General features: G+C 42.7%; 1 protein-coding gene across 2 annotated transcripts; it reads left to right on the top strand.

The window, feature by feature from the left end:
• The first annotated feature begins 1,973 nt into the window (after positions 1 to 1,973).
• LOC311246994 (tumor protein p53-inducible protein 11-like) lies at positions 1,974 to 26,255 on the top strand. Of its 2 annotated transcripts, none has more exons than XM_084337270.1 (7): positions 1,974 to 2,253; positions 6,521 to 6,677; positions 9,854 to 9,912; positions 11,507 to 11,555; positions 11,876 to 11,966; positions 18,694 to 18,795; positions 24,094 to 26,255. In XM_084337270.1, the coding sequence occupies exons 2-7, from the start codon at positions 6,549 to 6,551 to the stop codon at positions 24,240 to 24,242; spliced, it is 579 nt and encodes a 192-aa protein (XP_084193396.1). In that variant the 5' UTR covers positions 1,974 to 2,253; positions 6,521 to 6,548; the 3' UTR covers positions 24,243 to 26,255. The 2 variants fall into 2 exon arrangements, with proteins under 2 accessions (XP_084193396.1, XP_084193395.1); XM_084337269.1 differs by lacking the exon at positions 1,974 to 2,253 and adding an exon at positions 5,507 to 5,675.
• Positions 26,256 to 26,903: the final 648 nt, after the last annotated feature.

The following is a 26,903-nucleotide window of genomic DNA, read 5'->3' as shown; positions in this document are numbered from 1 at the left end:
TCAAAGATGCAGATGAGGGTCTGTACAGTATGTCCTATCAGTTATATTATATGTTACAATAAATATGGTCAATAGCACTTAGATTTTTTAGTGTGTAATCCCATAGTATAAGTATTTTGCTAGACTTTCTTTTGACACTTGTGTTTTATTCGTATTAGCTAGCATTAGAATGTGACAACAAATGTGAGGTAAGAGAGAGAGAGAGAGACATAGAGAGAGAGAGACATCGAGAGAGAGACATAGAGGGAGAGACAGAGAGAGAGACAGAGGGAGACATAGAGAGAGAGAGAGAGAGAGAGAGTATGTGTTCCCTGTAAACGTTGTATGTGTTTGTTTTCTCTAAGTACATTAGGCTGTGTGTGTGTGTGTGTGTGTGTGTGTGTGTGTGTGTGTGTGTGTGTGTGTGTGTGTGTGTGTACATTATAGGCAGTGTGTGTGTGTACATTAGGCAGTGTGTGTGTGTGTGTGTGTGTGTGTGTGTGTGTGTACATTATAGGCAGTGTGTGTGTGTGTGTACATTAGGCAGTGTGTGTGTGTACATTAGGCAGTGTGTGTACATTAGGCAGTGTGTATGTGTACATTAGGCAGTGTGTGTGTAGTGTACATGAGGATATCCATCTCACTACACCCGCTTCTCCCAGGAGGTGTGCATGTGTTACCGGCCTGCTGGCTCCAGGCAGGGCAGGTCATTATTAGATCTGTCACTACTTTACCTCCCCACTGTCTGCATGAGCTGTTTACAGAACAACACCTGAGCCTGCTCACCAGTACCGATGTATTTTAACTAGGGATGTCTGATATTATCGGCCGATATTGGCATTCAAATGTAATATCGGAAAATATCTGTATCGGTTTTCAAAAAAAAAATAATAATAATAATCTTTTTACATTTATTTCACCTTTACTTACCCAGGCAAGCAAGTAAGAACTAATTCTTATTTTATTTATTGTCAAACGTATGCATAATGTTGTGTTAATTCCACGACAAGAGATATGTAATGTTACCTGAAATTATATCGGTATCGGTTGATATCGGTATCGGAAATTAAGATCGGAAATTAAGAGTTGGACAATATCGGTATATCGGATATCGGTAAAAAAGCCAATATCGAACATCCCTAATTTTAACTGTCTAACTGATTTTGTAATCAGTCAGGGTCCATAACTTGATTGTTATTATCCACGGGGGGGATGTTGGGCAGTTGTCAAACAGTACTACATGGAAAGGGATGGCAAATAAGAACATGAGAAAAAAGATATAATAATAAATGAAAAAAAAAAATTAAATATAATTTTTTGATACTTCACATTACATGCTTACATTTCCAACAGAATGGCTAAGAACAATCAATAAGAGATGGGATTTGATCTTTGCACTCAACCCGGAGTTATATATTTTATATAATATAATAAAGTTGTATTCTTAGCCATTTTGAACATATGAAAGACACATTGTGAACAATGACATATGACATATTATGGTATTCACAAACAATGACCTACATTGTCTCCTAAGGTCAGAGGGTTCTATTATCGGCAGTCATATAATACAGGATGTGTCTGTTTTCGAGCAGGAACAATTCCGTAATGTCCCTAAATGAATACAAAATGGAAACCCTATACAGTTAATAAAATGTGTGTGAATAATTCTGTAATTTTGCCGTCTGTCTTGAAGTATCTTGGCATATCTTAAAATATTGCTTGTGTAAAATGTGGATTTTGAGTGACAGCCCTCCCACTGTGTCTGCTGGTCCGTGCTTTGTGTTGTGTGTTTTTCCTTTTCAGGAGCCTGGTAGAGAAAAGCAGGGCAGGTCATCAGGGTTGAGTGCATACATCATGGCTAGTGGCTCTTTTCAGGAGTATGACGGCTGAATCTATATGCATTTCAATCACGAAGACAGCATATCCACTTAAAAAAGATGGGTAAACACTATTTTAGGAATACAACCGGATGTAAGGTTTATCTTGGCTCAAAAACCTGAGATCTCTCACCAGCGCCTCATCATAACCACACACCTCTGGCTCGAGAGCTACTCCACACATTACGGTACCCTTTCATTCGGTTTATAATATTCCTTCCGCGCGGAAACCTGACTTGTGTATTTACGGTAGCATTAGCAGCATGGCATGTTTCGTCCGGTAGACTGCTTTTGACGTTAAATGTTAAATGTTTTGAGAACCTGCAGCAGCCGGAGATTGGATTCCTCTTTTGTTTGTTTTTTGGTTAAAGTTTGCGCCACGCGTTTCTCAAAGGTAAGACCCGTTTACACTTTACAAACACCACCGAGACTGCAGCTGTCTGCGCATACTGTGTTAATGCATGATGTAAAAGCAATACAATAATAACTAAATATTATAGAACTATAACGTTACAAGGGGGGGGGGGGGGGCTGATGTAAACAAGACGAAAGTCTTTATCTGGCCTGCATCTGCAGCCCCTTAACAATTGTGTGTATTGAGCCGTACTGTATATATTGTACCCATTCTGAAAATGTTCAATCAATCAATCAAACTTGTTGTGTAAGCAATTACCTGACAAAGGCAAAGCTTACAAAATAAAAAACGTTACTTTCTTGTTGTAGGAACTTGTAGCCTTCTCGGCGAGCTCAGGTTTGAATAGTTTGTAACGTTGGTAAGCTTATACAGTTATATAGGGCCACCCAAATAAATATCAACAAATGAGTAGCCCCACCTGCACTCGAAATAAGAAATAGAAATTGAGACATATGTTTTCATTATCTACTAGCGTATTCACTGAGCTCTTGATACAAGGACTAACACTGGACAACATATTCGAGGTTTTAATTGTATTTGCTGTATTTTGTGTCTGTAAAAGTTAATCTTTAAAAAAAGGGGGAAAAGGTATATTTATGTTAGACTGGTAATATGTGTAAAACGCAGAAAATGGGCTAAGAAAGTTTCAATTCTTTTCTATCTACAGCTAAAACTTAAATGTATATTATACCCTATTATGTAAACAATTGCATATTGGGGTTTTAATTAACCTTACATTGTGGAATCATTCATACTGTGATATATAGCCTAGTGTTTACTTAAGACCATTGGCTCATTGTTTTGTCATTTTGCACGTTATTATAAATGTATGCACGCAAATCAAACAATGCATTAATGGCACACAGAGGCTATGTTATCTGAAAGTAAGTTGCTCCTGAGTCATGGCTATCAGAGCCTCTATTACGTTGCCTCTAGTTGTATTAGGTGTAGGCCTATAGACCTAGGTCATATTATCTGGAATATTGATTAATTTGTCAACATCCATAACACAATATCATTAATACATTGTAGGGCTGTCCCGGCTTAAATTCTTTTGGTAAACGAAGCATTCGAATAATGATTTGGACATGTAGCAGTACTGACTATGTAGCAGTACTGACTATCTGTATGTCATATATGTCCTGATGAATTGAAAATGGGGGACCCTGATGTAAACAAGACGGAAGTCTTTCTCTGGTCTGCATCCCCTTAACAATTGTGTGTATTGAGCTGTACTGTATTGTACCCATTCTGCAATCTGTTAATAAAGTTTTCAATCAATCAATCAATCAACATCGATTACCATGACAGTGATTGAAGCTTTGAAGCATTGTGGTTAGCCCTAATTGATTGATTGATTGATTGAAAACTTTATTAACAGATTGCAGTACAATACAGTACAAAACAATACAAACAACTGCTAAGAGGATGAAGACCAGAAAAAGACTTTCGTCTTGTTTACATAAGGGTCCTCCATTTTATTACATTTAATACATTGTTTGCCCTTGCATTAGTGTTGGGGAGTAGTGTAGTTAACTACATGCAATCACTTTTAAAGGAACGTTCCAACATTATGGGAAATGCGCTTACCGTTTTCTCCAGAGTCAGGAGGAGATGGATACCAATTTCCTCTGTGCGTTCAGTAGAACGCTATCTAGCTGCAAGCATAGCTGAAGACACCAGGAGAGGTGTTTTTGCCCAACGGCTATAGCTAGCTGGTTCGTATCCTCTTCCATTCATTTGTGCTAAGCTAGGCTAGCTTGCAGCAGAATAGCTTTCTACTGAACGCACAGAGAGGAAGTCGGTATCTATCTTCTCATCTGACTCTGGAGAAGACTGTAAGCGCATTTCCCATAATGTTGGCCTGTTTCTTTAACTACAATTTGCCGTAGTTGGGTGGTAGCTTAACAGTTAACTACATTCAAATCTTCTGCAATGTAGTTTGGATGTAATTGAACTAATCTTTCAAAATAGTTTTAGTTTGACAAACTACAAATACTTGTTAAGTAGTTAAGATTTTGTTGAACTACTTTAGTACTTTTCATTGGAAGGTATATCGAACGTGAAGGTATACCGTCATGGATGGATTTTTACTATACTGTTGCCCACAATATTATATCCCATAACCCATTTCTCACTATCATCTGATCGATGATGTACTGTATATCCTATTGGCCGTGTAATGCTATTGATTCACAGAGAAAGATCAGTGTATTGATTAGTTATTATTATTTACAGTGCATTCTGCCAATACTATATAACTTTTTAATCTCATGATTCCATTGATCATATGTCTGTAAAACATGAAGATGCAGCTACATTTTAACAGATAAAAAAAACAGCCTTAGAAGGCTTTTTGGGGACAAAGCCGGCCTGTAATGGCCCAGCTCTGTTGTCTGTTTTCCAGACTGTGTAGGGGTCATGCATGCACCTACCTGGCAACCTTTGGACCAGGGCCAAAAAGGGCTTTGCACGGCCTAGAGTCTGTATGCAGTGGGTGACGGGGTGTAATTAATTTCCATCGGAAGGTTGAATGATTGCGTTGTTCTCTTATTAAGCCTAATTGGATCTCCTATTGGGACACTAATGGGGTGTGGTAAATGATTTTGACAATTGGACGACCTAGTGGAAAGGATTTTTAGGCCTCTGCATAATGGTGCGTTGTGCTTTTGTGTGATGCAGACGGGCCTCGGCAGCTGGTCAACGTAGAGGCCGTTATCAGTTTGCCGATATATCGGGACGATATTGGCCCCTTAAAAAATATATATATATATTATCAGCTGTTGTGATTTTCTGCTTACCAGTGATGTTGTTGATCGGTGAAGAATATCAACCGATATATCAATATCAGAATATTTTACTCCCTAATATCGGTATCTGCTCCAAAAGTCCAGTATCGGTCAGGCTCCAGTGCTGACCAATGATGTCGTTGATTGGTAGTCCTTTCTCAGCACAATTAACCCTTTCACTACCACATTACCAAAGGGTTAACCCTTTCACTGCAACAATACAGAAGGTTAACCCTTTCACTACCACACGAAAATGGTTAACCCTTTCACAGCCACACTACATAAGGTTAACCGTCTGTAGTGTGGTACTGTTAGTGAAAGGTTAACCTTCTGTAGTGTGGTAGTGAAATGGTTAATGCTGTCCTACATACTGGGATACCAGCAGATCCGGCTAGTTAGCCACAAAACAAATGCAAATTCAACGGGGCCACTCTCTCCAGTCTGTACAAGCCCTGGAATACATGCTGAAAGCTACTTTGGGTGCGCTGGCTGTGGAGTAGGTTTCCGTGTTTATTCCAGGGCTTGTCCAGACTGAGCTAGCCAGAGCTGCAGGCATCCAGAATGAAGAATAGCATGGATTATGAGAAAGGACTCTACTGATCAACAACACTAGTAAGTGCTAGAACCCGACCGATACTGGATTTTTGGAGCCAATACCGATATGGCTGATATTCTTCATATATATATATAAAAATTTAATTCTTCCACCCTCAGCCGTCTGTAAAATCCTATGTTTGAGCTGGAACAAAACTAGTTTACATTGCATGTTCTATTCTATATTTTATTCTAAATAGCTTAATCTTCACTAATGATGACTTTATCTTTATATTTAGGTAATGGGTAGATATATATAAAAAAAAAAATGCATAATGAGCGAAGTCACTGGCAAAACGTCTTGATGTCCTCTCTGCTAACTTTAAACCACGTATACTCTTCTACTCTGTCAAGCTATAGCAGAGACCGTGCCGCCGAGTCTGTTAAGAGTATTGTAAACAATGACTGAATATTATGACTGAGTTATATGTAAACGGTGGAGTCAGAGAGTGCTCTTCTGGACAAACTGTGATGCCACCATTTATTTCTAAATCACCACAAGCATTTCTCTCTGAATTATGTTCTGTAAAAAAGAACAAACATTATAGAAAATGCATCGAAATGTGGCTAGGGGGTCCAAAATTCTGAACTTGCCCTTTAAGTTGGACTGTACATAGGCGACCTAATTATTTAGTTGTACATGGTAGAGCAGAATTAGTGGCATAAACTGCAGTTGTTTCTCTGCCGTTTTTTATGCTGGACTCTTGTAACCAGTGTTTGCATGTTAAACAGGGATGGTGTTGAATTTCTCTCTCACCCTTGAAAACTCACGTCGCCTAACATTTGAAAACAAACACGGTTGCGGAAATTAACCTTTTAAACGCCTGCCGTCCCTCTTTACTTTATTATTGGACTCCTAATAGGGCCGGTAACCCCCCCCCTTCCCCCGCCATGAGCACCAAACTCCAGCCCCCCCTCGTGAAGAAACACAGCCAGACGGACCTAGTGAGTCGTCTGAAGACACGCAAGGTCCTGGGCGTCGGGGGGGAAGATGACGACGGGGAGGCCCATAGGTCAAAGGTGAGATCTGAAGAGTTCATCGCATCTCTCTTCTTTTTCTTGTCTTATTAACCTTCCAGTGCAACTGCACAGTTGCAAGCACTGTGGAAATTATGTGTAGGATTTCTTTAATTGATATTGGTGTGAAATACATTGTAAATGATGCATTCTAGTGGTAGCAAGAAACACATGTACGTGTGCACGTGACGCACGCACACACACACCTCTGTTAGGTCTATGTTTTGTTTGCCACTGACTGCTGTGGGCAGATTCTAGAAATGTCTTTATTGCCAAGTAAGCTTGCACATACAAGGGATTTGTCTTGGTCATTTGGTCATCAACATTAACACTTTCAATGCCGGCAGGGGGCGCATGATTTAGTGCTTCCGTGCCACCACCCACTTCAATGATAGCGCTCTCATATTTGCGAATGCATAACAGGGCTGTACAGTGCGACGAGATGGTCGCGAATTGCCCCTTTAATTGGCCGTTGCGATTGGTAAATATTATCTGGGGGCGGGCTTGCGAGTAGTGCTTTCAAGCTTGCATTCGCATTTCACTCCTAAATTATCCAAGGCGTGTGATGACCAATGATGCCACAGATTACTTGTAAAAGTAATCTGATTACTGATTACTGATTACTCCTTTAAAAAGTAATCTAAGTTACTTTACTGATTACTTGATTATCAGAGTAACTTAGTTACTTTGAAAGTAACTAGGTTACGAAGTCGTCGTCGTTCCCCCAACAGTTTTTTTTAAAACGCTTTATTGAAAGTGCATAAATTGTTTTTAACTTGTTTCTCTGCACATAACGTAAATTGTTAAACTAGTGCTTCAGCTTCTGTACCATCAAGTATGGTAAAGCAACAGTCTATGATGCTCACAGCATTAGAGCAGCCAGCCAGTGGTTTTACAAAACCAGTGTATCACATCTAACAAATGCAGGCTGAACTATTCAATTATATCAACTGTAACTATTAAATTGTTTTTATAAATGTCTCTCTATAAACATACAATCAGTCTCTCTTTAACATGTAAATTAACTGTAAATCTGGCAAATAAGAGCTTTTGCTCTGCCACCATCAAATATACATTAATCAAAAGGGAAAGAAACAATCTCTCTCTTTTGCTGTTTGGCTGGTGGACCTCTGAGTCCTCCTGTACCTAGTCGAAGCGTCGGCTAGTGTTGTGATTCCAGATGCTTTCAATGCAATTGGATGTGCTGTTTTTAGCGGTAGACAGTATTTTGTTTCCTCTTTTCCTATTTTTTTATAAAACGAAAAACGATCGGTATCGGCCAATATGGCTCATAGACGATCGGTGATCGGTATCGGTGGCAAAAAACGTGATCGGGGCATCCCTAGACGATATGCTATTATCGTTTCAAAGACCAAATATCAAGTTCAAGTTTTATTTGTCACATATAACTGATATAAGGTACATGTACATTATAATGAAATGCCTGGTTCTGTATGATCCCCTGAGTTTGTGCTTCATACAGTAAACAAGTTAAAGAATAAAGACCAAACACTATACAAAATAAAAATTTACAAAATGCAAAAGTATCTGTATCGTATTGTGAGTTACTGGTATAGTCCCAGCCCCATGTTACAGCTACGGTTGTTGTGATATGGATGTTTCCATATCCATAGCTGTCAACATTGGGATATATATTCAACAATTCTCTCAAGATCTCATTGTGCAGAGAGAAGAGGGTTCCCCCCCCTTGAGGGGGCACTTCGAGAGATGAGATGATTAAGCCCCTCCCTATCCCGCGCATGGAGCTAGCAGCCGCTACCATGGCAGCGCGCATGGACAGGCCATTGAGATCCGAGCTGGAGCTCCAACTAAACAAATCTGTGTTCTGGTACGACAGCACCACTGTGCTCAAATACATGACAAGCAGAACCAGTAGGTTTCGCGCCTTCAGGGCGAATCGAGGGGAGACCACCTTGAAGCTGTCAGAAGTGGGACAGTGGCGGTACGTAGATACTGCAACAAAGCCTGACGCTGACCACACGTTGAGAGGACTCAATGTGGAACCATTCCTGCGCAATGAGACTTGGATACAGGGGCCGGAATTCCCCACCAAGCCTGAAGAACCCCATGGGGACCTAACCACGGAGGACCCAGAGGTAAAGAACGCTGTGGCCAGCGCTACTGCGGCTGAAGAGCAGTTCGACACAGTTCAGCAGTTCCTGGAATATTACTCCAATTGGAACCGTCTCCAGAAGGCAGTCGGTTGGATTCTGGAGCTTAGAAGCACTCGGCGGATGCTGTACCGCAAGAGACAGAAGATGAATGCTTCGCTTACAGTCTGGGGTACCGACACAGATGGAGATCTTCAAGGCTAGCCTGGGGAAGACCAACCTCCCTGTGGGGAATATAAAAGAAGCAGAGCTCGAGATCTTCGTGAAGAAGAAGCTGCATGAGGCGGTGGTAAAGACCGCCCTCCTACGGTGGGCCATGTACTAGGGACCTCTGGCACCGAGTTTGGTTGGGCTCCTTGGTTTTTAGTAGTTGGTGGGGTATCATAAAAGAAAGAGAAGACAACAGGAGTGGTGTTTGATTCACCCCACCCCACCTTCTAGAACATTTGGGTCTCTATATATAGCCACGATTCTCTCTGTGTCAGTGGCATCTTCGACCGAGGATTGTGATTGTATGACAAGAGGAGCAGAGAAGAAGGAGACAGACAAGAGGAGCAGAGAAGAAGGAGACAGAGACGATAGTAATGTGTTTTGAAGATGAGAAGAAGAGTATAAACTAGATTGTAGTTAGGCAGCAATACGCCGAAAGGTGTCTAGACTGCCGGAAATTCACAAGAAGAAGAAGAAGCTTCTCTGCCTTTTGTAGGTAGGTAGTTGTAGAATGTAATACATTTCGCGCTAAACCACTCCTTTATCCATTGGCTGTTCTTCTTCTTCGGGTCGTAACCGTCTTCCAGTCTGACTTCCTGTGCTAACGTCGTCACGGAGGGGAATTTCAGCCATTTTGTAAAGAAAATGTAAAAACGGGAAAAATACGGGAACATATTTTAAAGGGATGACGGCGGGAAGGAAGGTTGAAATACAGTACAATCCCGGGAAAAACGGGATGGTTGACGGGTATGTCCATATTGTGAAAACAAAGTGCTGTGTGATTGTTTGTCGTGTTGATTCATATTTACTGAAAGATTAACTCTCCTTTTTTCACAGATTAGTCAAGTTCTGGGCAATGAAATGAAGTTCGCTATGCGAGAGCCGCTAGGCCTGAGGTTAGACACCAAGCAATGCAAAGAAGATCTTCATGTTCAGTTGTTTTTGTGGCCATTATGAAAACATGAACACCACTTGAACCCTTGCAATGTAGAACCGTTTTGAATTTCTTTCGACAGCCCATCTATTTGTTTAGATTAGATTCAAATGTATTGTATTCAAAATGTGTCATTCACAAGTACAGTACAACAAAAAGAAGTTTGGCATCCAACCAGAGTGCAAATGTAACAGTAAAGTGCAACAGCAATGTGATTGAACTTGGTACAAATATACAAATTAGTACTACTGGGTGTAGTGCTAATCAGATGTATGTACAGAGTTGTAGTATAATCAATAAAGACAGTGACTACTACATATGCACATGTCCAGAGTTAATTAGGTTAATTATATTGATTTGTTATATTGTTTACACTGCTTTTTACTACCTGTACCCCCCCCCCTCCTGCATGCTGCTATGGTGCCTGAATTTCCCCAAGGGGATCAATAAAGGAATATCTTATCTTATCTATCTTACTGGCCAGCAGCGTAACTAGTAAAAGTAGTATATGTACAGATTAGGGCTGTCCCCGACTTGGATTTGGATGGTCGACTATGATTGGCCAACATTTGCCGTTAGTCGACTATTGGTCGACAAAAAAAAAAAGTATAATTAAATTTATTTTAATTTTTTGTATTTAGTATCATTCCATTTGGGCTGTGGGGGGTGCTTAATGTCTGAAGGAGTCGACTGAAGGCTTCTTGTCCCCTGCAAAAGCATGCAATTGGTCCACTGATGGATACATCTTGATATTTGTCTAGTCTAGTGTGTTCATTAGATGGGTGAAATCCTCTTTCAGTGCCTCTGTGCCTGTTTTCGTAGGCAGTTAGCCTCTGGTATGCGTGCCATTAGCATTAGCCACGCTTCTAGGCCTCTTTTCTTTTGGAAAGAATGATAACAAATAAAAATTATTATAAATATTTCTTTTTCTTTTTTTTGTATTCAACTAAGAGGTTGGCTAGTCGACTACGGCTCCTTTCGACCAATTAGTCGACTAATCGACTAATAGGGGTCAGCCCTAGTACAGATATAGATATAGTAAAGGACTATGTGCAGGTCAAGTACAGACGGGTGAGGGTGGGTATATATGCAGTGAGAATAAATATATATATATATGGTATATACAGCATTATTGTACATGCTATCATACAGAGCTATGGTTATGTGTAGGTGTATTGGTCTATTAGCAGTTGTAAAGTTAATCTTAATGTATGAATGTGATGCAGTATATCACCCAAAAGGACTCTGAGCCTGTACTGTCTTTAACTATAAATATAAGCAAAATTTACAAACTTTAGATTTTAAATTTAGGTTTGAAACATTGTTCATCTAAAAACCTAAAACCATTATTCTATGGTTATTCGTTGCAGGGTTTATTTGTTGTCACTGATTGTAGCCCATTGGTTATTATTGTATGGGCTAATGTTAGAGTAACACACAATCATTTACACATACAGCACTCGTATACTGTAGGACTGTAGGTCATTTATACCCTTTGCTTCTCTAATTATTCCTAATCAATATCTGTATTGTCTTGTTTTCTGTCATTTTAACAGATTATGGATGCGCATCTCTGCAGTTCTATTTACAACCATAGCTTTAACAGTAAGTCATTCATAGTTTTAACTTTGCATCATTTACTATTTTGGTAATGTAATGGAAGCACAGAAAAACACCTGGGCATCTGTTCCGGTACCTAACCCTTTTTCTTTTTCTTTTTCTTTTTATATTACTATCCAGCGGGTCTGGCTAGTGTCTTTTTATCTAGGTTTTTTGTAATGTTGTGAAATTCACAGAAAAAGAGTTCCCCCACGGGGACAATACAAATAAATACCTGCATATACTGCATACTCTCTTCATTTTGATTGATTTCTGACACCAGATAGAACTGTAATATTGGGCATTGTTTTGTATCTTTGTTACAGGCATTGGTGTTACCCGACCAACTCTATCTGCTTGTGTTTGAGAGTACCACATCTCAGACCTCCATTCGACTCTATGGAGGAGCACTACTCAGTGAGGAAACCCCTATTCACATGTTGTATTGTAATTTACTGCATGGTCCATTCTTTAAAAGGGTAGATCGGATTATTTTTATATTAAGTGGTATTAAATACTTGGCAGTAGTGTGTTCGATGCATAACTATTAGCTTACTTACAGAGTAGGGCTGCAACTAACAATTATTTTGTTATCGATTAACCTGTCTTATTATATATATTTTTTCTTTTACCGGCCAAAAATTATAAATAGCTTTTTAGTGTATCTCCATGAATTATTACATTATGTATTGTGTCTTATCTCTCCACTCCACGCTATGGTAGTGCTTGTGGCAGGCGGCACAGGAGATACGATTAATTTCTTTTTTTATATAAACATATTTAAATCTATCTTTAAATATAATAAATAATAAAATAGACTCAGGAATCAGGATTGTTAAACCTAATTAGCCTAATCCATGTAAAAAAAAAGAGTAGCCTATAGGGAGGTGTAGTCTGACGTCACTTTAGGGAAAATGTATTATCGGCTATTGTAATAATTCTGCCTCATGAACATTGGCAAGCTTTCCATTTTTGCACAAAATGAGTTCCCTTCTATCACTAACATTATTGTTTAAGCTTTTTGGTTGAAATAAAATTATACGTAATTATTTTACGATTGAATTGCGAATTAGCCCCCTCAGCCCCCCCCCCCCCCCCCCCCACCCCCACCCTTTCCTCACTATTGGAACTATTTCCAGGGTTAACTTAGTTTAGTTAGCGTTAGCAGCTAACCTTAGTTATGGTTTTTACCATGACGTGGGCATACAGGAATGGCGAGGATGTAAAGCATGTTGGACCCGTTGCTCGCAGAGTTTTCATTGCACATAGAAATGGCACGACTCTCAAGAGGAGTTGTCACAGGCTGTAGAACGCAGGGCTGAAGAGCTGTCATAGCTTCTAAAATGTAAGGTGGGGGTATCGGGCTCAGCCCCCTCCCTTACAGCTGGAGTTGACGTGAAACACGGAAGTTATCAAATGCGAGCGAAACACGCACCGTTGAGTCCTGGCTCTAGGCAGAATCACGAATAGTGGTTTAAGAGAAGTTATTTATATTTTGAACGTGATTCATTGCGCACTAGTTAGATTACACGTTGCGTATGTTATGACTTTGAACGTCTGCCTTTTCCACTGCAAAAGACGCATGCATAACAATACGATGCATCGATCATGAATATGCAAATCTATGACATTTCATGGTTGATGTTGTCGGCGAACATTTGCAGCCCTATTACAGAGTCTCTTGGTTGGGAGTTCTGACCGGGTTCCGAGTGAACCGGGAAGCTTCAGACAGGCAGCAAACAGGGTCTCGAAACCAAAGATTTAAAATCCACTAAAACGTGCCAAAAAACCTGTTAACTAGCTGTGTGTAACTAGCTCCAGTGCGTAACTAGCCCCAGTGCGTAACTAGCCCCCTGTATGTAACTAGCCCCAGTGCGTAACTAGGCCCAGTGCGCAACTAGGCCCAGTGCGTAACTAGGCCCAGTGCGTAACTAGGCCCAGTGCGTAACTAGGCCCAGTGCGTAACTAGGCCCAGTGCGTAACTAGGCTCAGTGCGTAACTAGCCCCCTGTATGTAACTAGCCCCAGTGCGTAACTAGGCCCAGTGCGTAACTAGGCTCAGTGCGTAACTAGGCCCAGTGCGTAACTAGGCCCAGTGCGTAACTAGGCCCAGTGCGCAACTAGGCCCAGTGCGCAACTAGGCCCAGTGCGCAACTAGGCCCAGTGCGTAACTAGGCCCAGTGCGTAACTAGGCCCAGTGCGTAACTAGGCCCAGTGCGTAACTAGGCCCAGTGCGCAACTAGGCCCAGTGCGTAACTAGGCTCAATGCGTAACTAGGCCCAGTGCGTAACTAGCTCCAGTGCGTAACTAGCTCCAGTGCGTAACTAGCTCCAGTGCGTAACTAGCTCCAGTGCGTAACTAGCTCCAGTGCGTAACTAGGCTCAATGCGTAACTAGGCCCAGTGCGTAACTAGGCCCAGTGTGTAACTAGGCCCAGTGCGTAACTAGCTCCAGTGCGTAACTAGCTCCAGTGCGTAACTAGCTCCAGTGCGTAACTAGGCCCAGTGCGTATGCAGTTACTTCGTGCTCGGGATAGTTTCTAGACATCATGTGTGTACAAATATGACTTGCATGAATTACAGCTTTTCAAAGTTGGACATTTTTATCTTTTGATTATAGCGCCACCATCAGGCCAATTGGTGATATTTGTTGTGATGCATTGCAACACCACTATCTTATCAGTGTGGCAAAATGTCTTATCATGTACTATGTCGTGGCAAACACATTGTCTGGGATGGACTGACGGACAGACAATGTGACTTATACAAGCTGCTAAGTCACAGTTAAATATAATCATATTGCTGTAGTTGAATACTTAAGAAGTATGATATTTAATTAAACTAGGTCCCCCAAAATGAATGGAAGTGAGGAGCCTGACACCTGAGAGGAATGGTGGTGTTGACAACGGGGACAGTAGTGGTCGCTAGCTTACTCGTAGATATACAGTACTTAGATGGCGGTAAGATTGCTGAAATCGTACATGTTCTACTAAAGTGAAATACAGTAGAACCTAATTCATCCGAACCTCAGGGCTAGATCCACAAAGAATGGATTGCACGGTGCTAATTGCACCCTTACTTACAATTCATTATGAAAATGGGGGACCCTGATGTAAACGAGATGAAAGTCTTTCTCTGGTCTGCATCCCCTTAACAATTGTGTGTATTGAGCTGTACTGTACTGTACCCATTCTGCAATCTGTTAATAAAATTTCCAATCAATCACCTGCGCAGTCTTCGCCGAACTGGCCACACTGGTCTGTTGCATATCTAAGCATATTATATCATACATAATAGGGCTGTCAAATGATTCAATGTTTTAACGTGTTAATCGCATGATGAGGTTGTGAATAATCACCGTTATCGCAAATCAAATATACATACTGTAGCAGAAATTAATCTGTAGGGGCTGTGGTAATGAAGAAATGCATGATGAAATGAAATGCTTGATGAAATAGGGAAGCAATCATAAGTACTTATCAGTCACAGGAGAGTCGGTGACCTTGAATGGCAGTCCGTCTTGTTCTCTTGAGTCCGATATAATGACTCAAGAGAACCTTTTTGACGTCGTTGCATTGTCCTTGAGAACGGGACATCATTAGAGACGTGATAAGAGACATGACGGGGGTTAATACAAAATAAATAAAATAAAAATAAAAAAGAGACATGACGGGGGAAGATGAAAAATATCAATAAAATTGTCCGCTAGCAAGTATAGCCGGTTAGCTTGATACTGCTACCGTTGTAAACATTAGATTCCTATTGCTATACTAGTGCTGTGTGTGTGCGCCTGTTCAAAACGTGCCCGTTCAGAACCATTCTACCTCAGTGAAACCCCGCTTTCAGCTCTTCCTGGTTCTCAATTGTGTATCTTGACCTCTGGCTGCTCTTTAGTTTTTATGCTGGTAAGTGCTCCATAGTTCTTGAGCAGTGTGGTCGTGGTGTCCTAAGCCCCCTCTGGCTTCACAAAACAAATTGGGATACTTATCATATACTTGTGGGAAAACAAGCATTCTATAGCAATTTGAATTGCACAGCATTATGGGTGGAGCCTCTGGGTGCTACAGTTTGTGTGCATTGGACCGGCACAGTATGCCATACGTTGTAAGCCAATGTCATTATAGAATAGAATAGAATAGAAGTACTTTATTAATCCAGAGGGAAATTCAGCACCACAGATCGCTCACAATAAACGTTTAGGTAGTCAAAAATAAGAATACACGAGTCAAAGATATACATTCTAAAATATGTATATACATTATAAAATATACAGTAAAATGTACAGGAAGGTATACAAGGATTTATACAGTCCGGTGTACAAAAACTGCAGTGCAAAAAAAGAAATCGCATTGATAAATATATTTAAATTATTTGCATTTTAATTTAGCCTCTGATATAGTTTTATGGATATTCAATCATTAGGTAAAATATGATCTACTGGGATTCTATGCATCGCTGGTAGATGCCTTGATGCGTAATCTGTTACTCTGTGCTCAGTGAGGCACATTATACAATGTGTATGCTCAGTATATATTCCAAATGGTCATGTGGCCACATTAAATCTAACATCATTATTCCACGTTGGTACACATGCTGCATCTGGTCTAGTTGACGGTGGTCCCACATAATTTCCAATGCACCAGATATTAAAGTTTAAAAACTGTACCTATTAATATTTAAACAAACGCCAACATTTTGGGAAATTAGCTTATTTGCCATCTTCCCTGGAGTTAGACAAGAAGATACATACCCTTTTCTTCTCTGTGCGTGCATTAGGCTTAGGGAACAGCCGCTCCGTTAGCGTAGCTTAGCTTCATCACTGGAAGTGGGTCAGACCTGTACCCTGACGTTCCCTACAGTGCCCTACAGTCACGGAATACACTCCAAATACAACTCAAACGTTCCTGTAAACATGTTGTGACCTGTGTATTTACCACGTGGAGAAATAAAAAATAATTTAATTCGACAATTACGTTTTCTAAGCAAATATACTCGGAACAATTTTTTGCCAAACCACTCCTCTCGGGGCGCAGTCAGTGATTTCACGCAACGCAGTGATACTTACTAACGTGACGCCGTGTTTGTTTACATTCTCATTTCATTCAAAGGATCCGAACCGATTGAAGTTTATGGATATTACTTAAAATCCTCTTACCTTGACGATTAAAAGCCTCCCCAATTTAGAAAACAGTATTCCCATGGCTGGTGTTGATATGCTGCTACTGTAGCTAACGAAAACCAACAACCGGACACTCAAGCAGATAACGAGGGTAATAACTTCCGGTCGGGGGGGGGGGGGGGGGGGGGGTTCCAAAATAAAAGAGCGACGTCTATAGCAGCGGAAATACGTTTATTTTGTACATTATCTAACGTTAACACGAACCTAAACTAATGTTACAACTAACCTAAAGTTAGTTTTTTCCCAAAATTTCCCAAAATGTTGGCCTTTTCCTTTAACAGCCCCATTGGAGTTCCTCCGTCTCTGCTTATCTAGAGTGGAGTTGAAATGCAGATTTCAGAAATGTATATTATGGGTTCTGTAGTCGTTTCCGCCACTGGATGATTTTACACCTTCTGTTGATCTAATGTACCATATATATATATATATATATATATAGGCATATTGATCTTCTGTCCTTCCGATGAGACGCTAAACCGAGGTCCTGACTGAATTCGGTCGTTAAAGAACCCAGGACGCCTATCGCAAAGAGTAGGGGTTCCCCGACATTCCTGGCCAAATTCCCAATCAGGTCTCTGACATCAAGGCCACCTAATCATCCCTTCCCCTTAATTGGCTATCAATCCCTGTCTCCTGAGCCGTTCAGCCATTGTGTAGTGTGATGTGTGCCTGGTGCCAGTGTATGGCAGCCATTGAGCGTGCGTAGCCCAAGGTTGGGTGCTACCAGTGGTGGTGAAGGAGGCCATTTCCACCCTACATTGTGGGGAGCGCTTTGAGTGTCTAGAAAAGCGCTATATAAATGTAATAATCATTCATTCATTCATTCACTGCCTGGGTTGACAACACACTGTCCATCTTCCTCAGTGTATTGCGAGTAGTAATAATAATAGCTTGATTGATTGATTTTATTGATGGATTAAAAACACACAACACGGATCCAAAGGATAACATGAGAGAGTAAAACCCTTATTTCCGTCATGGTCCCAGGGCTGTTAGGCCACAACAAAACACGGCAATAACACAAAACGCATACATTTAAAACATTATAAGACTAACCTATCGCTAAAATTGTATACCCCAAAATAACTAAAAACTGATTGAACTATAGGGGGCTATTCCTCTATTCTGTCCATGAGCCACTTCCTGACGCTTCTCTTGAAGCTGTGGAGGCTCAAGCTCTGCTTGATGGGGATAGGCAGCTCAAGTTTCAAGTTTCTTGTTCCAATCCTGGGCTCCAGAGAAAGTAAGGGAGCACTGGCCCAGTTTGGATCGGAAAGAAGCAGGCTTCAGGTTTGCTATGCTTGCTCTAGTTCTGTGGTTGTGGGATTCGTTGACCGGGGTGAAGTAGTTCTGGAGGTATCTAGGGGACCTTTGGTTTATAATATTGTGCACTATGTTCAGTCTGAGCTGAGCTTAACTCTGCTGTTATTTGGGGCCGATTTCCACTCCACTAGTTGGCTTTGTGATGGTAGTTCATGAAGCGGATCAGCAGTCTAGCTTGGCAACGCGACAACTTATAACCCTGAGTGTAATGTTCTGTCGAACAGGCGTCACAGACTGATTACGTCAAACCACTGGCAAGCGTCTTTTATGGGCCGTGAAAAATGATTCTGACAAACAAAGCCAACACTTAACATGATAGGACTCTGTATGCATGGAGTGATTTGCTGCGCCATAAAAGTGTATGTTTGGTTGAGAAGACTTTGCCTATAGATTGACAAGATTCCCAGGTGTTAAATCAGATATGGGCTTATTGTGTGGCCTCTGAATTTTCAACTGAGTTCAGTGTCCCGTCTGTTGGCTTCTGCACATGGTCAGTTGAAGGAGTACTAATATCACCACTCGCCATTCTGTTTTTATTACAATGAACCCCCCTGTCTGTCTCTCTCTCTCTCCTCTCTCTCTCTCTCTCTCTCTCTCTCTCTCTCTCTCTCTCTCTCTCTCTCTCTCTCTCTCTCTCGTCTACAGGTGTGTCATTAATCACGTGGAATGGCTTGTACACAGTGGAGAAAGTTATTATCCAGTGGACCCTGCTCACACAGGCTTGCTATCTTGCAGTCCAGCTCCTAGGTGAGAACTGAGTGAGTGAGGCTGAGAGAGCGAGAGAGCGAGAAAGAGAGAGAGAGAGAGAGAGTCAGCCTGAGAGTGAGAAAGTGACTCACTGAGAGAGTGAGACTGAGAGAGAGGTCATACCAGGCCAGAGTTTCTCCTGCAGCATTCAATCGAATAACAAAAAATGTAATACAAACTGCTTTCATATTACTCTGCTTATGTCCCAGCTCATGATGGCTCTCCTGGGCGCCATAAGTGCATAACCACAGGACAGTGTTGTTGTTACGTGGAGGTTTGACTAGAGGAGGCTTGGAGCGCCCTCTAGTGCTCAAGTCAAACATACTTTGCTTCTGAATTGATTCTATTGGTAGTGACTGCTGCTGCCCGTGGTTTTGAAGGAAAGAATTTATAGAGGAATCTAGGGAATCGCTTGGAATTCACATTTGGCGGATATAAAACACTTGTTTTTAAAGGGGCAGTTCACCCAAAAGAAAGAAATACGTTTTTTCTATTACCCAGAGTGCTATGTATCCATCCAGATCATTTTTGTGTGATTTGATGGATTTTGGAGATCTGCTATAGAGATGTCTGCTGTCATTCCCAGTTTTATTAATTTAGTTTATTGACCTTTCAGCATTACTACAGGTTCATAAAAATGTTGAACAAGTCATTAAAAATTAATGTTACAATGAAACATCAATACTAAGTATACCATCAATTTAAAATGTTTTTTTTTGTTATTCCAAATCTAAAATCCGCTGTCATTTAGGAGTCTGCGCATTGGTATCTGTCAGTTTGACATATTGGGATGATTACCCATGAGCTCCTCCCTGGTGGGGGGGGGGGGGGGGGGGGGGGGGGGGTAGCCAATCACTGCAGTTGTGTGCGTCTCTGGTAGGGCTGGACGGTATGGTATAAAATGTATATCACTGTATAATTTGAAGCATAGATGGTATTGGTAACGGTATATATCACAGTATATTCATTTATCTTAAAATGTCTATATAAATGCTTCTGAAGGGGCAACACACTGGTATGGCAGCTGTACTCTTGTATTACTAGGACATATTTCACATGGTATGTATTTTAAGAACATTTATTGTGCAAAACTGCAATAGAAAAATGCAAAACCTTTTCTCAAGTTACTTCCATCTTTAAAAAAATACTTGTCATGAAATACAATAAAATCAAGCGGCACAAAGTGAAAATAAAACCTACAGCAGGACAGGAGGTTTCTTTCCCTCAAACACAATAAAACTCCATAACTTAACTTTAGTGTACTTGTTTGACAACGTAGAGAGAGAGCGTGATGTAATAGGTTTGAGTTTGAGGTTTGAGCGTCCTAAGTTGCCGTAGTTGATGATGTCACACCAGGATTGTCAACACAGAGTTGGAAACGGGAGCAGCCCGATGGATAAAGCGATATAAAGAAACGAATAGCCAATAAATGTGAAGTTATCTTTGAACCTCTGTTGTCAAGCCTTGTCAATATAACCCCCCCCCCTTCCTCAATAATGGAACTGGTGCCGCGGAGTCACGTTAGAACGTTAGCTTAGCGGCTAACGTTAGCCCGTTGCTGCGCTAAAGCAAGTCTCCTCTCAGCCTCCTTAGCCAAATTTAAATGCCAAAACTATATGGCAAGGTCCGTGAGCACGTGGAGAAAAACTCTGCACTGCAAACGTCGAGTGAATCGTCGAGTAACGTTAACGTCATTGCTACTGCTGTGACTAGCTGCTCTAGTCTACCGGTTACAAGGTATAGTCAAAATCCATACCGTAGCACAAATTCATACCATTTATACCGTCCACCCCTAGTCTCTGGTGCACAATCCTAGAGTGCAGAGAGCCTCTGGGTTTTCCCTGAGTGCCTCTGGCCAAGTACGACTTCACAAGCCTGCATGCATTCCTCCAGCCCCAGGTGCACGTAGCCTGACTAGATGGAGACCAGTTCCTCCAGCCCCAGGTGCACGTAGCCTGACTAGATGGGAGACCAGTTCCTCCAGCCCCGGGTGCACGTAGCCTGACTAGATGGAGACCAGTTCCTCCAGCCCCGGGTGCACATAGCCTGACTAGATGGAGACCAGTTCCTCCAGCCCCAGGTGCACGTAGCCTGACTAGATGGAGACCAGTTCCTCCAGCCCCGGGTGCACGTAGCCTGACTAGATGGAGACCAGTTCCTCCAGCCCCGGGTGCACGTAGCCTGACTAGATGGGAGACCAGTTCCTCCAGCCCCGGGTGCACGTAGCCTGACTAGAGGGAGACCAGTTCCTCCAGCCCCGGGTGCACGTAGCCTGACTAGAGGGAGACCAGTTCCTCCAGCCCCGGGTGCACGTAGCCTGACTAGATGGAGACCAGTTCCTCCAGCCCCGGGTGCACGTAGCCTGACTAGATGGAGACCAGTTCCTCCAGCCCCGGGTGCACGTAGCCTGACTAGATGGAAGACCAGTTCCTCCAGCCCTGGGTGCACGTAGCCTGACTAGATGGAGACCAGTTCCTCCAGCCCCGGGTGCACGTAGCCTGACTAGATGGAGACCAGTTCCTCCAGCCCCAGGTGCACGTAGCCTGACTAGATGGAGACCAGTTCCTCCAGCCCTGGGTGCACGTAGCCTGAATAGATGGGAGACCAGTTCCTCCAGCCCCGGGTGCACGTAGCCTGACTAGATGGAGACCAGTTCCTCCAGCCCCGGGTGCACGTAGCCTGACTAGATGGAGACCAGTTCCTCCAGCCCCGGGTGCACGTAGCCTGACTAGATGGAGACCAGTTCCTCCAGCCCCGGGTGCACGTAGCCTGACTAGATGGAGACCAGTTCCTCCAGCCCCGGGTGCACGTAGCCTGACTAGATGGAGACCAGTTCCTCCAGCCCCGGGTGCACGTAGCCTTACTAGATGGAAGACCAGTTCCTCCAGCCCCGGGTGCACGTAGCCTGACTAGATGGAGACCAGTTCCTCCAGCCCCGGGTGCACGTAGCCTTACTAGATGGAAGACCAGTTCCTCCAGCCCCGGGTGCACGTAGCCTGACTAGATGGAGACCAGTTCCTCCAGCCCCAGGTGCACGTAGCCTGACTAGATGGAGACCAGTTCCTCCAGCCCCGGGTGCACGTAGCCTGACTAGATGGAGACCAGTTCCTCCAGCCCCGGGTGCACGTAGCCTGACTAGATGGAGACCAGTTCCTCCAGCCCCGGGTGCACGTAGCCTGACTAGATGGAAGACCAGTTCCTCCAGCCCCGGGTGCACGTAGCCTTACTAGATGGGAGACCAGTTCCTCCAGCCCCGGGTGCACGTAGCCTGACTAGATGGAGACCAGTTCCTCCAGCCCCGGGTGCACGTAGCCTGACTAGATGGAGACCAGTTCCTCCAGCCCCGGGTGCACGTAGCCTGACTAGATGGAGACCAGTTCCTCCAGCCCCGGGTGCACGTAGCCTGACTAGATGGGAGACCAGTTACTCCAGCCCCGGGTGCACGTAGCCTGACTAGATGGGAGACCAGTTACTCCAGCCCCGGGTGCACGTAGCCTTACTAGATGGGAGACCAGTTCCTCCAGCCCCGGGTGCACGTAACCTGACTAGATGGAGACCAGTTCCTCCAGCCCCGGGTGCACGTAGCCTGACTAGATGGAGACCAGTTCCTCCAGCCCCGGGTGCACGTAGCCTGACTAGATGGAGACCAGTTCCTCCAGCCCCGGGTGCACGTAGCCTGACTAGATGGAGACCAGTTCAGGCTCTCGGACACCAAGTTTCTTCAGGCGACGCAGAGCAAAAGGTTTCCTTGTGGTCCACCTGACTGAGTTACCCTGGATGGTGACCCCCAGGTCTCTGAGTTACCCTGGATGGTGACCCCCAGGTCTCTCTGAGTTACCCTGGATGGTGACCCCCAGGTCTCTGAGTTACCCTGGATGGTGACCCCCAGGTCTCTGAGTTACCCTGGATGGTGACCCCCAGGTCTCTCTGAGTTACCCTGGATGGTGACCCCCAGGTCTCTGCGTGTGAGGTACCCTGGATGGTGACCCCCAGGTCTCTGACGGTGAGGTACCCTGGATGGTGACCCCCAGGTCTCTGAGTTACCCTGGATGGTGGTGACCCCCAGGTCTCTGACTGTAAGTTACCCTGGATGGTGACCCCCAGGTCTCTGACGGTGAGGTACCCTGGATGGGAAGACTATAGGTCCTAGTAGGCCTGGTGTCTCTCCACACACACTCTACTGCCGCTGTGTGATCTACAGCCTCAAGGGCCTTGGTTGTAATGGACCTGTCTCAAACCCTGCCCTCTTTTCTTGATCCTCCAATCACAACTGTCGCTTACCTCGGACAAACTTGGTTTGTCCGAGGTAAGCGACAGTTGTGATTGGAGGATCAAGAAAAGGGGCAGGGTTTGAGACAGGTCTATTAGTTTGCATGCTGAGCCCGGAATGTTACAGGCCCTGTATTTGCAAAGTCCATCCAACGGATTAGATAAGTGTGTTGTGTAGAACAATTGCCAAACTGAATGGCATCTAGATTTGGTGTGTTGTCTTGACTTAGATAGATATAGATAGATAGATAGAGATCTTTATTGATAATGAAACATATAAACAAGTATACATATATAAGGCCCACCAATATCAAAAGGATACAAATTTAAAACACGATAAAGCTCACAGCTTATTTCCATTGCGGTCCTTCAGATTGCTGTGAGTAAAATGTACTGGTGAGTGTATGCCTGGATGTGTGTAGGTGTATGAGTGCATGATACAACATGCATTTGTCAGAGCTTGTGGGTAAAGCGAGGCTCTTTATGATCCAATGCGCAAGAAACTGTACAATGGAGCTGAATGGCATTGGGTTTGTGTGGCATTCAAAAGCGCCAGAATATGTGTAATGTGTAAAACTCGACAGCAATGTCTCATTCAGAAATCGTGACACAGTTACTCAAGATAATACACAGGACCTTGTTGTGAACAGTTTCATTCAGGAACTATTTTCTACCGAAGTACACCCCCCATAATAATATATGGCACATGTACTTTTTTAAACACCAATCTATCTATCAAGTCATTTACACAAAGAAACAGGCACGTGCACACATAGAGCCCAAAGGGTGCTCGAGCACCTGCCCTTTTGTGCCTCATAAAAAAGTGCCCTTGTTATGCCAATAAAAGTTTTTTTTATATAAGTTTATTTTTTTTAAGTTTAAGTCTTTCAAGGATAAGTGAGCTCCTGCACTGATTATTATAGTTCAATATTTGATCACAAAAAAACCCAAAAAGCATAAAAAGGCCCCCCAAAAATCGGGCTTGCGCACTCGCTTCACACGCGCGCGCCTGCCTTTCTCTCATTCCAGTGACAGGCATCAGTCTGCTGGAGGTGGAGGATCAGCTGTCCCACGCCGCTGCTCTGCTTCTGGTCACTCAAGTGGTCTCCATCCTCATCACCGTGTTCTACTACCACCAGCTGAGACGCAAGACCAAGAAGATGGTGAACGTCCCGTGATTAAGACGGGGAGGACGCGACCCTCTGCGCCGCTCCTGTGCCTCAAATAAATCCGCTATCAGCTCTATATTTAATCTTTCAAAATGTTCAGTTGCTGTCAGCTCTATCTTACATTTTTCAAAATGTTCAGTTGCTATTGCATGCACTCATCTGTGTTTCACTACACACATGAGTGCATGCTTACCAACTGTCCGTCTGCAACACTACTATCACGACATCTAAGAAGGGAGATCCCCCCTTGAATGGCCCTTCTAAGTGCATGTGGTGCATTTTATCCTATTGCTAGGTTTTAGGGAGTTTTTCCTTACCTTTGCGTGGGGTATGTCTGGGAGTGTTTGACTTGTTTAAAGACGACGTGTCCGGCCCATGGGGAAATTAACGTGTGTTGTCGGGCCTTACAAATCAATTTTATTTGATTTGATTTATGAAACACCCCCAGCCTCCTGCCACAGGGTGGAAAACCCCCAAAGCAAAACGGATATAGAGCGCTTGTTGTGTAAAATACCAGCAAACGCTCCATTCCAATGGGAAATAATGATCTGTGTCACTTACTGTATGTTAACCCTTTCACTACCACACTACAGTCGGTTAACCATTTCACTACCAAACTACAGGCGGTTAACAGTGTAGTGTGATAGTGAAAGGTTAACCTTCTGTAGTGTGGTAGTGAAAGGGTTAAATGGCATCATCTGTTTGTGGTCAAAATGTAGACCGTGAAGTAGAGATTGAAGGTGTCTGTTGTAGTGCCACTGTAAGACCTGAGGTAAATAATTAAATCTGTCCATATTCACAGATATGGACAGATGTGGTCAAATCTAACATATTTTAGATAATGGGGATGTGGAACCTAAATTAATTGGAGAGATTTTACTTGTCTGCGTATGTCACGATAGTCGATGAGACCTCATCATTATGTTCATGGTTATCAAGATATTTTTAGTGTCAACCTTTTAGGGGGTTGAGAGATGCCAACTCCAAACACGGATTGATGCATCCACCACAACCATAAATGATCGTCATGCTGTCAAACGGTGGTGTCTGTTGCTGTACGTGCTTTATGAATGTATTTTGATTCTGAACTTGTAAATGTAGACATTCTGCAGGGGAGTTTGTAGACCGTTACATTGTGAGGCGCTTAGGTCTGTAGCTGGTATGTAGAGCAATGTATGAGCTGATGTTTTAGGGGTGTTCCCGAACTGGTAGAATGTAGGTCTAAGTGTTACACTGTTGTCAAAGTAAACTTACCTTAGAATGTAGGTCAAAGTGTCACACCGTTTTGTCCAGGTAAACGTACCTTAGAATGTAGGTCAAAGTGTCACACCGTTTTGTCCAGGTAAACGTACCTTAGAATGTAGGTCAAAGTGTCACACCGTTTTGTCCAGGTAAACGTACCTTAGAATGTAGGTCAAAGTGTCACACCGTTTTGTCAAAATAAATGTACCTTATCAATTGTACAGAGAAATGTATTTTCCACCTTGTGGAAAATTACCCTTTTCTTTCTTTTGTATGCTTTTGATGGATACATGTGTGCAATTCACTTCTCACTGAACACATTGAATTCCATTTGTTAAATCACGTGTTTTTTATTCTATGCTAGCTAGTTTGTGTACTTTGAAAATGGGGGACCCTGATGGAAACTAGACAAACGTCTTTCTCAGGTCTCCATCCCCTTAACAATTGTATGTATTGAGCCGTACTGTATTGTACCCATTCTGCAATCTGTTAATAAAGTTTTCATTCATTCATTCATTCACACTTTTGATTCGCCCAACAAATGTAAATTCAAGGTGTCTTGTGGTTTGATATTGAATAGTCGGTGCATTTGGGACCACAGTAACTTTTCACAATGATGAGCAGAAACACATTGTTACTTTAGAGTTGTGATTATATTCAGTCTTTAATAAACATCTGTAAATATATAAAATGTGGTCAGTTTTTTGGAAAGAAACACTGCAGACCTATGTACAGTGTTCAGTGTATATTACAACCAAAAATAAATTGCTTTCTTTTTTCTTTGTGCTTGATGTCGTCGTGATACGATTATATATTAAAAAAAAAATTATAATTGACTATCCTCTGAAGAAATGGATGTGTGTGGTTATGTGTAACTAGAGGATATATGGAAAGGCGCTTCAATTGCCTTTTCAAAATGACAAAGTAAGTTCTACAAATATAGCAGGCTTTATTGTTTGGCTGTCGTGTTTTTGTGCCGTCTCTCCGGCATTCCTATAGGAAGATGATGATATCACTGGCCAAAGCCCTGGAAGGAGATATGGAATGGCAGACAGAAATTGAGGTAAATAAAATCGGGGTACTCGACAATGTGTCATATGCTGAGGCGGTGAAAAAGTAGCAGGAGAGGAGAACGAGGAATGTATCTGGATGGAGAAAAGACAGCTCTTGGCATTTATAGCTGTGGTGATTAACTGCACCGGGGAAGTGACAAAGAAGAGCCAGAAAATACAATTGACTGACTGCAGCTCAAATTATATCTTAACATACCAGATTTGCAAATACAGTACTGTTTGTGATACAAAAATAGTCTAAAAAAGAGAGTATATACATTTGACGTAGAAACTGTACATTGGAGGAGGTTGGGTAGGTGGGGGGGGGGAACTGTACATTGGGGGGGGGGGGACTGTACAACTGTACAAGCAAAGC

The sequence above is a fragment of the Notolepis coatsorum genome (genome assembly GCF_963971535.1).
Source record: "Notolepis coatsorum genome assembly, chromosome: 20".
NCBI lineage: Eukaryota > Metazoa > Chordata > Actinopteri > Aulopiformes > Paralepididae > Notolepis > Notolepis coatsorum.
The sequence above is the reverse complement of the archived record's forward strand: the minus strand, read 5'-3'. Positions and strand labels throughout refer to the sequence as shown.

Bases quoted from the DNA above. Each gene is read 5' to 3' on its own strand.
- LOC311246994 (XM_084337270.1), top strand. From the start codon at position 6,549: ATGAGCACCAAACTCCAGCCCCCCCTCGTGAAGAAACACAGCCAGACG. The intron at 6,678-9,853 runs GTGAGATCTGAA...CTTTTTTCACAG, and splicing joins GGGAGGCCCATAGGTCAAAG to ATTAGTCAAGTTCTGGGCAA. The intron at 11,967-18,693 runs GTGAGGAAACCC...TCTCGTCTACAG, and splicing joins CTATGGAGGAGCACTACTCA to GTGTGTCATTAATCACGTGG.